The 16,005-nt window shown below is 39.8% G+C and overlaps 1 protein-coding gene across 1 annotated transcript; it reads right to left on the bottom strand.

Annotated features, from left to right (window-relative positions):
• Positions 1 to 305: 305 nt before the first annotated feature.
• Positions 306 to 9,872, bottom strand: LOC117554186. The gene is made up of 2 exons (XM_034228479.1): positions 9,860 to 9,872; positions 306 to 968 (listed from the first exon to the last, which is right to left on the bottom strand). The coding sequence occupies exons 1-2, from the start codon at positions 9,870 to 9,872 to the stop codon at positions 343 to 345; spliced, it is 639 nt and encodes a 212-aa protein (XP_034084370.1). The 3' UTR covers positions 306 to 342.
• Positions 9,873 to 16,005: the final 6,133 nt, after the last annotated feature.

The raw sequence follows: 16,005 nt of genomic DNA, 5'->3' as shown, positions 1-16,005 counted from the left end.
TGAGACTATTTAAGTCAAAAAAATGTTTTTAATAAATTACATTTTTTTGACTGAAAACCTTCGGCTGCTTATTTCTTTGGATTGCGTGTCGTCAACCCCGCTCTATAGTGGCAAAAGGAAACCTTAGATAGTAGTTAGTTCAATCATTTTAGCAGATTTAGCGTTTTTAGTGAGAAAGAATTCCGAGATACGTTTTTGCGCTTGTGTTGTGCGTCACGTTAAAAGAAGCCGACTAAAAACTAACAAAACACTTTTTAACAAAGTAAAAACAGGAAATGACAGACAACAAAAAAGGGTTAGCAGAAGCGGACTTGACAATATAAACTAAACAGAGAAATAATACTAGCAAATCTGACGAGACACAACAGTACCCCCCCCTCTACGGCCGACTCCGGACGGCCCAGAGTCCTGTGGATTTAGCCTGAAAAAGTCATTTGTCAGCCTCTGATCCACAACGAAGCTTGCTGGTACCCACGACCGATGTTCTGGACCGTATCCTTTCCAGTCTACAAGGAACTGTCGGCCACGTCCTCTCTTCCTGACTGCTAGCAGTTTCTTGACGTTGTAGATCAGACCGCCGTCTAATATCCGGGGGGGAGGAGGGGGCTTGGATGGAGGAACCAAACGACTCTCACGAACCGGTTTGATTTTGGCAACATGAAAGGTAGGATGAACTCTCAGGGACATGGGCAGGCGAACAGCCACCGGGTTAATAACTTTAGTTATGGGAAACGGACCCACAAACCTCGGAGCCAGCTTCCTGGAGGCCACACATAGGGGTAGATCTCTTGTAGACAGCCAAACCTTCTGCCCGGGTCTGTAGGCAGATGCCGGACGACGATGTCGATCTGCTGCCTTCTTCATGCGAGCAGCACTCCTCAGGAGAACCTGGCGAGCTCCTGCCCAGACTCCGCGACACCGCCTCACCAGGGCATGTGCTGATGGTACAGTCACTTCCTTCTCTACTTCTGAAAAAAGAGGAGGTTGGTAACCATAGGCACAGTTAAGGCGAGACACCCCAGGTGAATAGGGTAATTTTTTAACTTAAAGGTATCAGCTAGAAATGTCTCCAGTTAATTACTTACAATAAGGCAATTGTTTTTTGTATTACAAGTTTTTTGAAATAGCATGTTTAAATATGCAAATTATCCATTATCTCATTAAATATGCACATATTTTAACACATTTCAGGAATCGAAATCTGAACTTTGGATAAAGCCAGGTTCAAAATTATTGTTTCATTTTGTAGTCATATTAGTATCTAAGGCTTTTACAGAAGAGATATTGGATATCTCTTTTTATCACTCCATAAATCAGAAAATACTGTCAACAGCCCTAAAATATCAATTTTCGCCATGTTTTTAGGTATACAATGTTGTATAATTCAGGCTATGAATGATATATGAACAAACCCTTCTGTAAAAGCCTTCACAATATTGATAGGAATATAACTGGAAGGTTTGGTGTATGTACGTGCTACTGAAGTTGACATTTCGAACTCAGAGTAGGAGAAAAAACTCATTTTGAGAAAACGACCTTTAAAGATTGCAGTGAGGCGCTAGCTAAACCCTCCTGTTCTTTGGATGATAGCTTGCGCATTGACGCACTCCGTGAAGGTATTTCATGTTCGGGGTCATTTGTTTTTTGTATAACCTTGCTTCGTGCAAGTGACAATTGTTGTCGTCTTCTCTGTGAACGTTTTTTTCGCCGTTCTTTTGCCATTTTGAGATTTACATTTATAGCGGAAAGCTAACCAGGAAGTGTTTTAGCACACCACGTGACGCATCTGAACAAATCACGTTGTCAGAAATTGACACCAGCCAATGAGATTTCGTTTCTTGGTTTAAGGAAATGACCATATTTGGATCTGATGAGATTGTGCAGGAGAGACACAGCTTTCCAACGATATCTCTGTTGACATGGTGCACACAGCTGTCGCGGTACTTTATGTTACGTTAGAATGCTAACTTTTGGTGAATTTAGGAGAAATCTACAGACGCAAATAGACAAACTATAGTAAAATAACACTTAAATGTGTATTTTGTACGTTTTCCTTCCAAAAGCCTAAAAGAAAACATGTTATAGAATCAAAATAGCACAAAATCTCAAAATTGACCAGTACTTGAAAAACGATGTTTTTGCCTGCCGTGTCTCGCCTTAAAAGGGGAGAGACCCGTGACAGATGTAGGTTGGATGTTGTGGGCATACTCCACCCATATCAGCTGCTTGCTCCACGATTCTGGGACACCAGACACCTTAAACACGTCTCCAGTTCCTGGTTGATCCTCTCTGATTGACCATTAGCCTGTGGGTGGTAACCAGATGTGAGGCTGGGAGTGGCTCCTATCAGGCTGCAGAATTCCTTCCAAAACTTGGAAACGAACTCCGGCCCATGGCCTGAAAATATGAGATAAGAGCGCTTCTGCTGTCTCTTTAGCATAGGGCAATTTAGGCATGGGGATAAAGTGAGTCATTTTGGTAAATAGCTCGGCTGAGCGAAAAGGATGCACCTGCAGTGCATAGGAAAATAAACCATGCCCAAGGCGGGCTGAACAGTTAATCGTCTCCGTCTCTTTCTTTCCGAGTGCAACGATGAGGAAGCTGCCATCCTTAACCAGTGTGCCTTGCTCGTGATTTACCAGTGTTTGTGCTGCCACGCACACAATGTTTCAAAAGTGGTTTCTATCTTGCCCTTTATTTGTGTATGTATTTGCGATAAGTGTGCGTCTTTACGCAATGAGGTGGCCTTGCTGTTTGATATATATTGTGCCCGCAGCACATGACGGTTTTGTGTGCCCTCCCATGAAAATCATTATGCCCTCCCTTTAGATTTGTTCTGGCGCCGGGTCTGCCCAAATGCATGACTCCAGACAAAAGATGATTCAAAAAAAGTATTTACTTGTGGTGATATACAAGGTAACACAAACTCTCCAAATGACTTCACAAAAAACGTAACTTAGATTTACTGTAGCACAGAACACAACTGGCTGACAAGTACCACAAGGGTCGAAACGATCTGGCACTTGGCACAGAGAAAACACAGACACAAGGGACTCTACAGGTGCAAACAATAAGGGCGGGGCAGGTAATCAGGTCAGTTAACATACTGACAGGGTAGGAGTCGAACTACCTGAAATGAGAGAAGAGATTTAACAAAGTAAAACAGGAAATGACAGACAACAAAAAAGGGTTAGCAGACGCGGACTTGACAATATAAACTAAAGAGAGAAATAATACTAACAAATCTGACGAGACACAACAGAGACATAATAAGAAGTAAAGGAAATGGAACATATGCAGTCAGGACAGTGTTTGGATGGGTTGTAAATGGACCACTCAACGCTTGTACTGCTGTGGAATCCGGACCCGTGATGACAATGGTCAACAGAATATCAGTAGCCAACCTGAATGATCTCCTCATCACACAATAGAATCAGGACTTCTCAGAAAAAGATTATGAAGAGAAGAAGGAAATGTCAGGTGAAGACAAAAGGTTCATGGAGATAGCATCAAGCTCAGTAGAACTCAAGGATGGACACTATCACCTACCCTTGCCTTTTCGAAAAAAGGACATAGTTATGCCTGACAACTACGAAATAGTAAAACAACGTACTCTAAATCTCCTCAAGAGGTTTAAGAACCTGCCACAAGAACAGCTTAACAGGAACGATGGACAGATATGGTACACACCTCACCACGGTGTTTACCATCAACAAAAGCGCAAACTTAGAGTTGTGTTTGACTGCACTGCATCATACAAAGGCACATGTCTTAACAAGGAATTTTTCTAAGGAACTTCTCCAAGGTCCAGACCTGGCGAACACTCTCATTGGAGCTCTGCTTAGATTCCGCCAAGAACAAAATGCTTTCATGGGGGACATCGAGGCAATGTTCTATCAAGTGCAATTCCAGAGAGAGCACAAAGACTTCCTTAGGTTTCTGTGGTGGCCAGATGGAGACACTGAAAATTCATTGGAGGCATATAGAATGAAGGTCCACCTCTTTGGTGCTGTGTCCTCACCTAGAATTGCTAACTATGCTCTCAGACAAGTGGCAGAAGACAACAGCTCCAAGTACGACAAAGAGGTAACTGAAACAATCAATTCCAACTTTTACGTTGATGATCAAATCAGTGGCCACAGTTGAACAAGCTATTAAGCTTATCAGAGACCTCAGAGACGCATGCGCCGAAAGAGGTTTCTCATTGACCAAATGGGTCTGTAACAACCGTGAAGTGCTTGCAAGTATACCTGAGCATCACAGAGCAAAGCTATTCAAGAATCTGGACTTTGACAGGGAAAACCTGCCAATTGAAAGAGCACTTGGAATCAAATGGGATACAGAGAAAGACTCCTTCATATTCAAAGTCAATATCAAAAACGGAGCTCTTACCAGGAGAGGGATCCTCTTACAGTCAGTTCCATCTACGACCCGTTAGGACTCCTCTCCCCATTTATCCTTAAAGCCAGGCAGATCCTCCAAGAGCTATGCAGGATAAAGTGTGGATGGGATGAAATCATCCCAGAAGAATACTCAAAACAATGGCAGAAATGGATCACAGAGTTGGAACAGCTTAGCAGATTTCAAGTGTACAGGTGTATGAAACATGAGAATTTTGGACCAATCAGGACTGCAGAGCTTCATCACTTCTGTGACGCAAGCGAAAAAGGTTACGGCACAATCAGCTATCTTCGCTTTACAAACAGTATGGGAAGGGTCCATGTTTCATTTATTTTGGGAAAATCCAAAGTGACTCCACTCAAACAGATCACTATTCCCAGATTGGAGCTTACTGCAGCAACACTTGCAGTAAAGGTGGACAGGATGTTGAAAAGGGAGCTTAAAGTGGACCTCAACGGTTCAACTTTCTGGACATATAGCACCTCTGTCCTCGGATACATCAGCAACCATTAGGGCTGGTTTGCTTTCACTAACTGTACGGAGGCTCAGTCACTGGTACATTTTTATATACAAAGCCATGTTAGGGAAACTTCCATCTTATATCTGCTCCCTAATCTCACGGAAAATTGTAAGTGGCTACTGCCTGAGATCGAATGCTGTGGTTTTATTAAATGTGCCAACTGCTAGGACTGTCTTAGGGAAGACAGCTTTTAGATGCGCAGCTCCTCTGTCTTGGAATAGTCTGCAAATTAAATGGAAACTGAACAATCTGGTGCCACTAAATGTTTTTAAAGCTCGGGTGGATGCTACTCAATCGGAAGCTATAGGTACCTGTTTATGTGGATAATTATGTAAATGATGCTGTATGATGTCCTTTTGTTGTTCTATTTATGTTTTTATGTTTCATGTGGAACTACTTGAGCAGGTCTCCCTTGAAAAAGAGATCAATGATCTCAATGGGATTTATCTGTCTAAATAAAGGTTTGAAATTAAATTAAATGAACCAGACTAAACGATATCACACATTTGTGGCAAACAGAGTTTCAGTGATCAAGGACCTGTCTCAGGAGAAGCAGTGGAGGCATGTGAGCTCCATGGACAACCCTGCCGGCGACGCATCCCGTGGGCTGCATGTAGAAGACTTTCTAAAGACATCAAGGTGGTTAACAGGACCTAAGTATCTGAAAAAAGAATATTGGCCAAAAACACCCAAGAACCTGGGCCCAGATGTTAGAAAGGACTTAACAGTTTGAGTGTCCACGAAACCAACCCAACCAGCAAACTGTTTGAGTATTACTCATCATGGAGCAGACTGCAGAGAGGGGTTGCTTGGATACTTAAATTAAGAGGAATTCTTCTTCTGCTAAATCAAAGAAAGAAATCTGCAAAAGCTGACCTTGCCCCAGATTGGACTCTTTCAAAATCCTTAAAGGACAAAATGAACAAGCAAAAATTGACATTTGGATCACAACATCTGTCTGTGGAGGACATTAGAGAAGCAATAATTCACTCTGAGCAAAGATGTCACTTCACTCAGGAACTTGCACTTTTGGAGAAAGGAAGGCAAGTAAGAGCAAGCAGATCAGGAAGCTGGACCCAATCTTAGTGGAAGGCATGTTAAGAGTGGGAGGACGAATAAGCAAATCGGCAATGCCAATGGATCTGAAGAACCCATTATCCTGCCTAAAGACTCTACTATATCCAAACTGATCCTGGGCCACATCCATCAGCAGATTGGACACTCAGGGAGAAGCCACATGCTCTCAAGACTAAATCAAATATTCTGGTTGCCTCGTTCTAACTAGCAGCCAGAAAAAGAATCAAAACCTGTGTTTTCTGCCGAAAAATACTAGCCTCAGTTGGAGAGCAGAAAATGGCTGACCTCCCAGAGGATCGGGTGTCTCCAGATCTACCACCCTTTACTCATGTTGGTATTGACTTCTTTGGACCCCTGGACAACCCAGTCTCACGGCATTTCGTGTTCACCAACACGATTTTTAATCTATTGATTCGTGTTCACCAACACGATTTGCCCATTTTATTCGTGTTGCACAGCACGATTTTAAAAGCAATGTATTTCTACTGCCTGCAGCACGTCTTTTTCTCCGGTCGGGTCGTGGGAGACCGGAAGCTGTGTGGTTCATAAAAACATGTTCTTACTCAATATCAAGCCACAATTATTGCTTTTATTTTAAATCGTATAATTTCGGACTTTTGTTGCCGTCTGTGAGGGAAATAAATGGGGCTCAGAGCCTCAGGATACGGAAATCTGTATTTTTAAATATTTGTTTCCTTCTAATTCGTTATTCTTTTCAAAGTAACACACTGTTATTTACTCACCAATAACACACAATTATCCTTGCTTTTATTTATTGGTTTAATTCCATAATCTCGGGCTTTTTTGGCGTCCGTCAGGAACTGAATTTCAAAATAAAAATAACCGGAAACAGACGTAGACCTATAAGGGACATTTCGAGCATCATTGCGATTGTCAACATTTCTGAGTTTAGGATGGCCGAAGACACTACACTACCCATAATCCCCAGCTATCGTTTAGGACTACAGTCCCCGTAAGGTTACGCAGAGCGTCAAACAGCTGTGGGAAATGGAACGAAACCACGCCAGCCTATCCAAAACTGGAATCGAACGCCCCCTCAGAACTACACATGCTGGCTATTGTGTTTCGCAAAATGTTCTATGGGACGTCTCTACTGAACGTTTTCGTTTTTCCCACAATTAGAAGTTGCCAGTATTAAACACATTGGTGTTATCAAATGTAAAACATATAATTAATAAATGGGTGAAAATCGCTTGTGTCCATAATGCGCAGCATTAATACCCACATGACAGCTTACTTTGTAATTCTACTCCACTACAATTCAGAGGTTAACCTGGTATTTTTACTCCACTGCATTTATTTGAATTACTTTGCAGATTCTGATTAATTATGTGAAATATAAACAACCCTTAAATCAGAATTTAGTTACACCTGAGTAAAATTCAGGTAAGGTGATTGTCAAGTGCCAACAATCAGGAGAGATATTTGATAGTTGGTGCTTGAGAAGACTAAACATGTATCTGCAATTGACATGAATGGAAACGAGTAATAAAGTATTTTCATTACTCGTTATTCTCTACTAATAGTTAATTAAAGACTGTATACTATGGCTATTTTGCACATCCCTTTCAAGATGTTCAAAGGTTTATTGACATATCATCACAACTACGGTGTAGTTATGCAATGAATGAAACACTTGGGTCACAGGTTCCTCAACAGTGCATTACAAGACATCTATCAATATGTGTGTACCTCCACCATTAAACTGTCATATTCTGCACATTTCTTATTATATCTACATACATAAGAGTATAATTCATATGTATAATATCAGTTAAAATAAGTGCTTCAACATAGTTAACATTGCAGGAAAGCAATATATTAGACGTTAAGTACTTTGTCAGGCTTAATATTTATCTGTAGATAGATACCCCCAAAGTTTTTTTCTTATTTAAAAGAAGACCTTAATCTGTTATTTAATGTTTAAATAAAGGTTAATTCGTTTTTCTGTTTTGCACCTCCTCCTATTAATATCTTTGTACATTCTGCACTAAACTGTTTTATTGTAGAGATCACTTATAGTATCGTCTTGATTTTTTCTATTCTATATTTATACTTTCTCCCTATGAAAGTATGTACTCTTAATATTTTTTTAATCAAATAAAACACAATAATTCAATAACGTGCTTTAACCACTAGGAGCTGCACACAAGCCATAATAACTTTGTATTAGTGTAGGACACTTATGTTTTCGTACAACATCTGAAGATGTGTAGTTTTATGCATGCTTTCACATAATTTTACAGCATATTGCTATACTATTTCAGACTCAGTATTTACATTCTTACATTCAAAGAAAATCAGTAATATCTTTAAAAACTACAGTCCTTTTATATCAGCTGTGCACCGTTATGGTGTAAATATAACCTATCTGTGAATTAGATCAAATGTAAAAGTCAGCCGAATTAGTGTTGATACTGCAAGGAGACGTATTGTGTGAAGAGAAATTGAAGATGTTGTTTAATTGTTGAATATATTTTTGATCCACGTCAATTATTCAGTTTCGGCGGCATTTTCTCAGTTTTTCCAAAGATCTTCTCATCAGGGCTCTATAAATAAAGAACTACGGCAGATCTGTAATATACAATGCAGCCGAACCGTGTATTACAATGCCGTTATGTGATGACTTTCAAAGAGAAAAGCAAGAGCGCTCGGAATTAAGTATTATTTTATTCTTTTAAAATGTTTTCCGGATATCAAATCATATAAACACCAAATCCCAGCATGCATTGCGGCTAAAACATCCAATAAACGAGCTTAAAACCATAGCTGAGGATCTTGGGTAATCGCTCGCTGTTTCCGGTTATTTTTATTTTGAAATTCAGTTCCTGACGGACGCCAAAAAAGCCCAAGATTATGGAATTAAACCAATAAATAAAAGCAAGGATAATTGTGTGTTATTGGTGAGTAAATAACAGTGTGTTATTTTGAAAAGAATAACAAATTAGAAGGAAAAAAAGATTTAAAAAATACAGATTTCAGTATCCTGAGGCTCTGAGCCCCATTTATTTTCCTCACAGACTGCAACAAAAGTCCGAAATTATACGATTTCAAATAAAAGTAATAACTGTGGCTTGATATTGAGTAAGAACATGTTTTTATGAACCACACAGCTTCCGGTCTTCCTCGACCCGACCGGAGAAAAAGACATGCTGCAGGCAGTAGAAATACATTGCTTTTAAAATCGTGCTGTGCAACACGAAAAAAAGGGTCAAATCGTGTTGGTGAACACGAAATGCCGTGAGACTGGGTTGCCCTGTTTCAAGCTCATTGGACACTGACTCCTGCATCAATGCTTTGCGCAGATTCATATGTCGCAGAGGGCCAGTGACAAGCATCAGGACAGAAAACGGCACAAACTTTGTGGGAGCACAGAAAGAGCTAAGAGCAGCTCTTAAATACCTGAATTAAGAAAGTATTCCAAATGCATTACTCAGGGACGGAGTAAAATGGACTTTTAATCCGCCATATGGAGCCCACCATGGTGGAGTTTGGGAGAGGCTCATATTAGAAGTATCCGTTGTTCTCGCGTCCCAGGAGAGAAGCTTAGAATAAAGAGACCAATGGAGTCTCTGGCATAAGGTTCAAATGGGTACTTTAATTAAATGGCGCGGTAATGAAACAAGCAGAAGGAGGTTGGGAGAGAGAGGCTGCAGCTCCCTATTGCTGCCTGGGCCGTGGGAGAGACTTGAGACACGTTCGTCCTCCCCGCTTGCATCCCCCTTCGCTTCTCCTCTCTGGGGGCTGTGACGTAATCTTCCGCCCTCCTTTCACCAATGTCCGATATTGCACATAACAGAGGATTTAGACGTTATGTCTTCATTGTATAACTCCACATACCTTTTCTCCTCATACTCTCATGACTTTTTATTAAATGCATTTTAACGGCTGCAATCGTTTGTTAACACAAAACCGGAAGTCAAGCTTACTGGTGATATTTCAGAGATCTCTTCCGGTATAGCTTTTCCAAATAAACTTTAACCACAGGCGAATGCTAACCGGAAATGTTTTCACAATAAAACAGTTATAAGATTACTGTATGTTTAAACTACATTACATCATTAAACATTGTTTTAATTTCTTACACTCATCAGACCTGTAAAAAAAGATGATGTGTTCCATTCTAAAAGAACAGAGATTGGATGATGAGTCTCTACAGCAGGGGTGCCCAACCAGTCGATCGCGATCGACCGGTCGATCGCGGGGAGATTCCCAGTCGATCGCGAGATGTGTCTAAAAATAGAACAACAATATTCTGTTTTATCGTTAATGTCCTATAACTTAATCTTCCTGTGCCAGAATAATGCACTTGAACGCATCAAAGCTTTGTGATTGGCCGGCGTGACCCCATGTGTCGGGGCGCGGCTGGTGGGCAGTGGGCACTAGTTAGCTGACGTTATCCGTGTCAACAGGAGTGACAGTCCGCACACACACAAGACCGCAATTACGGCAGAAGGAAAATAAGCGCAAAATATATAATTTTCACTCCGAGTGGGAGGATGATTATTTTTGTATCTATTCCAATTCAAAGTCCATCTGTCTTATCTGCAATGCGAGCGTGGCTTTATCGAAGAAGGGTAATTTAGGAGTGGCATTTCAAAACTGCACAAACGCTACGAGACGGAATTCCCTCCTAATTCTGCCCTACGCTCCCAAAAGGGGAGGGGCCTGAATGGACAGCTAAATGCACAGCAGTCCATCCGGCCCAACAACAAGAGCAAGGCTGCTACCATAGCATTTTATCGTGTCAGTCACGTTCTTGCGAAACACATGAAGTCTTTCAAAGACGGCGAAGTTGTGAAAGAAACATTCCTGGAGGCTGCGACGCGCTTTTGGGGGACAATAAAAATAACAGTAGCATTTCAACAGGTTTTTGATATGATAAAAACTCAAGTTAGATACCGTTATTAATCAGCTGAGTTTTAGTTTGTTTGAACTTATTCATTATAATTATTCTACAAAATGGTATAAGAATGCAAACTTAAATTGATTATAGTCTATTATCAATTGAGGTTAAGAAACTAGTGTTGCTTGCATCCTATTAAAGACATTTATTTTTATACTCGACTAAAATGCAACAAAAAAGAATTTGATTCTATTAATTTAGTCTTTTTTTATTGCACGTTGGCAGCAGATTCCTGTGTAGCTTCAGATCTGAGTTTTCTTATTAGTAAGCCTCATTTATACTTTTGTAGCAACACTATTTTTATATAATGGCAAAGAAAGGGTTCAGAGTCTTTTCTTTTGTTCCTGTGTCATATGTGGCAGCACTGTTCAATGTTTCTTGAAAACATTACCCACTGTAGTGACGTGTGAATAAACTCCAACTCTGTATCAACAACACTGTTGTGTAACTTCAGTTAAATACTTGTATGTGTGTAGATTAGAAAGAGCCGAGGTAAGATAAAGGATCTGCAGTATTTTATGAAGTATTAATTGTACAAAGGTCAGTTTTATACAAGTAGAAGTGTGTATTTACCTGGTAGTAGGCTGTCAGTAATGGCTACGCCTCTCTATTTGGCCTGGTAGATCTCGGCAGACTGGCAACTTTAAAAGTAGCTCTCGCTTCAAAAAAGGTTGGGCACCCCTGCTCTACAGACAGCTTTGTGCGAAGTTGAGGGCATCATGAATGACAGACCATTGACTACAGTTTCAAGTGTCCCGAACAATCTCGAACCCCTCACGCCAAATCACCTCCTTCTGCTAAAAATGAATTATTTTTAAATTAATGATGGAAAATGATTTATATTGCCATGGTGAATATCTTTTGATGAAATTATTGTTTATTTTAAAAGTAAATATGATCTGTTTTCTTGTACCTTCCGGTGTTTATTTAAGTGAGGCAATTGAGGACAGCCGTAATTTTGTAGTGATTTCAGAGGGAAGTGAATGCAAATTCACCAGTAATGAGGTGAAGCCTGCGAGCTAGTTCAGGCAGTCAACTCGAGCACTTATGCTGCATTCATACATAACGCCCCTTGCCACTCTACAACCAACCAAACAGAGTCTCCTTAATATGCCGCTCTATTTAACCTGCCAGATCTCTCTCCATGCATTGCTTGCTGCTGCTATTGCTGCAGCTACCTCTACGTCGCTGCTGCTTGCCTGCCCCACCACCACCCCAGCTTCCACCCCAGCTTCCACCTGTAGGCTCGGGGGTTAGTTATTTGATCATCACTCATCGTGCTATGTATATCTATGGAGTGATGATGCCCGAGCCTAGTTGCCAAACTTAACTATATGCTGCTTCTAATAAACATGTTAAAGGAACACGTGAGTTGTCTGACTGAAATCAGCTTTAAAAGGGCCTGAGTTGATTGCTGTATACTGCATTTCTGATTGTGAGTACAGAGGAGTAGTAGTACTCATACTGTTTCAATCACATTAGTATGCATGAAAAGTGACAGGTGGTGTGACAGGTCACACCTCTCCCTACTTATGCAAATGAGCTAAGTCCCGCCTCCCATTGTTCGAGATCCTTTGATGTGAGGGGGGTACAATTATGTTAATGAGCTAAGTCCCGCCTCCCTTTGTTCGAGATCCTTTGATGTGTGTTATAACAGGTAGGTGTGAAAAGCCCCCTGGGTAGCGCCTTTGTTGTCTAATTCTTTGATGTGTTGATTAAGGTAGTCTCTTTGAAGTTGTGTTGTCTGGCCCCTGTCCCCTCACACCCCTTTGTAGTCTAGTCCTTTGATGTGTGTTATAACAGGTAGGTGTGAAAAGCCCCCCTGTGTAGTGCCTTTGTTGTCTAATTATTTGATGTGTTGATTAAGGTAGTCTCTTTGAAGTTATGTTGTCTGGACCCTGTCTCCTCACACCCCTTTGTAGTCTAGTCCTTTGATGTGATGTGTTATAGCAGGTAGGTGTGATATAAGCCTCTGATGTTAATCTAGGTGTTGATTAAGTCTCTTTGAAGTTATGCTGTCTGTCCCCTGCCCCCTCAGAGCCCTTTTGTTGTCTAATCTAATTAGCCTTTGGTGTTTGCCCTTTGATGTGAGGTGTTATAACAGGCAGGTGTGATTTCACACTGGTGTGTTATAAGCCTTTTATGTTAATCTAGGTGTCTCTTTGAAGTTATGCGTGAGACTGTCTACCCGCCCCCTCCCAGCCCAGGCCTCTCCCCCCTTTTCGCCACCCCTTCCTGTGGCTATGACGCCAGCAGATAGTGGGGGTGGAATTAGATGAAGATAGAAATACGCTCAAACTAAATAAAAAGACAGTCATTTCCACTTACCAAGTCACCTTTTTAAAAAAGAAAAATGGCAAGAGACGCCTCGAATGGGGTTTAATCAGCCTGTGACAACTTACCGCCATCCGTCCGGAGCGCCAGTCAAGAAACGAATGCAGCAGCAGCAGTGCGGGATTCAGACGCATACAGCCAAAGATCTGTGCACAAACTTATCTCGTGCCCTCTTTTGGTCATGTGCGCGTTCATGTGTGTTGGAGGAGGGGCTCTGTGAGGAAGTGGCAGATTTTCCCCCCGGTTGTGTACTTTCAAATTCTACCTCACTCGAGATGGTTTCTCCAAAATGATCTACCCCCTACCTTTAAGAACAATTAACACACACACACACACACACACACACACACACACACACACACACACACACACACACACACAAGGAGTTGGCCTTTGATCTGAGGGTTTGAGATAAGCCTGGGATGTTAATCTATATGTTTATTAAGACCCTCTGTGAGGTGAGAAGCGAGGAGATGGAGTTAGTTTTTTTTTAAAGAAACCTTACACTTTTAGTTGTCCTCTCTAAATTAGATGTAAGGTTTTTTTAAATGATTAGTGTTAATTAAGGGATATTGTTATTTTGTTTTATAAGGGGATAGGAGTTCAACTTTTAAAAATTGCACAGGATCATTCTAAGAAGAGTGAGAGGGCTAATGAGCCGGCACCATACCTCCTCTATGCATTTTCTTGACCTGTATCTGATCTTGAAAAACTCTGGTAAGTACTTTTTATTTTATTTTATAATATCATGTAATTATTAAATTTTGTTTTTTTTGGTAGGGGTTAAACTAGTATATTATGTGGATAGTATATTATTAGATACTTAAAAATGTTATGTTTTTTCTGTCAGACCCTGTGTGCTGAAATCTACTCAAACAGAGTACCTCATGGTAGTGGTCAGCTTTTAAACACAAACTTGTATCTTTCAGTAACTTTCTCAGAGAATTTAAGCATAAATCTGTCAAATGTTTCAAAACAGCCTTGTTTCACTGAAATAGCCTCAAAATCACAAACTGCCATTAAGAGTCAGATTCTTAACAAAATCTACTAAAACAAAGTACTTCATTATCTACTTTTCAGCTTTTATACACAAAAGTGTATCTTTCAGTAACTTTTTGAGAGAGTTAAGCATAAATCTGTCAAACGTTCAAAACAGCCTTGTTTCACTGAAATAGCCTCAAAATCACAAACTGCCATTAAGAGTCAGATGCTTTACGAAATATAATAAAACAGAGTACTTGCATGGTAGTGGTCAGCTTTTAAAAAGAAAAGTGTATCTTTCAGTAACTTTTTGAGAGAATTAAGCATACATCTGTCAAATGTTCAAAACAGCCTTGTATCACTGAAATTGCCTCAAAATCACAAACTGCCATTAAGAGTCAGATTATTAACGAAATCTACTGACACAAAGTACTTCATTATCTACTTTTCAGCTTTTATACACAAAAGTGTATCTTTCAGTAACTTTCTCAGAGAATTTAAGCATAAATCTGTCAAATGTTTAAAACAGCCTTGTTTCACTAAAATAGCCTCAAAATCACATACTGCCATTAAGAGTCAGATGCTTGACGAAATCTACTAAAACAAAGTACTTCATGGTAGTGGTCAGCTTTTAAACACAAAAGTGTATCTTTCAGTAACTTTCTGAGAGAATTAAACATAAATCTGTCAAATGTTCAAAACAGCCTTGTTTCACTGAAATAGCCTCAAAATCACAAACTGCCATTAAGAGTCAGATGCTTGACGAAATCTACTAATACAAAGTACTTCATTATCTACTTTTCAGCTTTTAAATACAAAAGTGTATCTTTCAGTAACTTTCTCAGAGAATTTAAGCATAAATCTGTCAAATGTTCAAAACATTATGTTTTTTCTGTCAGACCCTGTGTGCTGAAATCTACTTAAACAGAGTATTTCATGATAGTGGTCAGCTTTTAAACACAAACTTGTATCTTTCAGTAACTTTCTCAGAGAATTTAAGCATAAATATGTCAAATGTTCAAAACAGCCTTGTTTCACTGAAATAGCCTCAAAATCACAAACTGCCATTAAGAGTCAGATTCTTAACGAAATCTACTAATACAAAGTACTTCATTATCTACTTTTCAGCTTTTAAATACAAAAGTGTATCTTTCAGAAACTTTCTCAGAGAATTTAAGCATAAATCTGTCAAATGTTTCAAAACAGCCTTGTTTCACTGAAATAGCCTCAAAATCACAAACTGCCATTAAGAGTCAGATGCTTTACGAAATCTAATAAAACAGAGTACTTTCATGGTAGTGGTCAGCTTTTAAAAAGAAAAGTGTATCTTTCAGTAACTTTTTGAGAGAATTAAGCATACATCTGTCAAATGTTTCAAAACAGCCTTGTATCACTGAAATAGCCTCAAAATCACAAACTGCCATTAAGAGTCAGATTCTTAACGAAATCTACGGACACAAATACTTCATTATCTACTTTTTCAGCTTTTAAATACAAAAGTGTATATTTCAGTAACTTTTTGAGAGAATTAAGCATACATCTGTCAAATGTTCAAAACAGCCTTGTTTTACTGAAATAGCCTCAAAATCACAAACTGCCATTAAGAGTCAGATGCTTGACGAAATCTACTCAAACAGAGTACTTCATGGTAGTGGTCAGCTTTTAAACACAAAAGTGTATCTTTCAGTAACTTTCTGAGAGAATTAAACATAAATCTGTCAAATGTTCAAAACAGCCTTGTTTCACTGAAATAGCCTCAAAATCA

The sequence above is a fragment of the Gymnodraco acuticeps genome, unplaced genomic scaffold (assembly GCF_902827175.1).
Source record: "Gymnodraco acuticeps unplaced genomic scaffold, fGymAcu1.1, whole genome shotgun sequence".
NCBI lineage: Eukaryota > Metazoa > Chordata > Actinopteri > Perciformes > Bathydraconidae > Gymnodraco > Gymnodraco acuticeps.
Note: the sequence above shows the minus strand (reverse complement) of the source record. Positions and strands in the feature narration are given on the sequence as shown.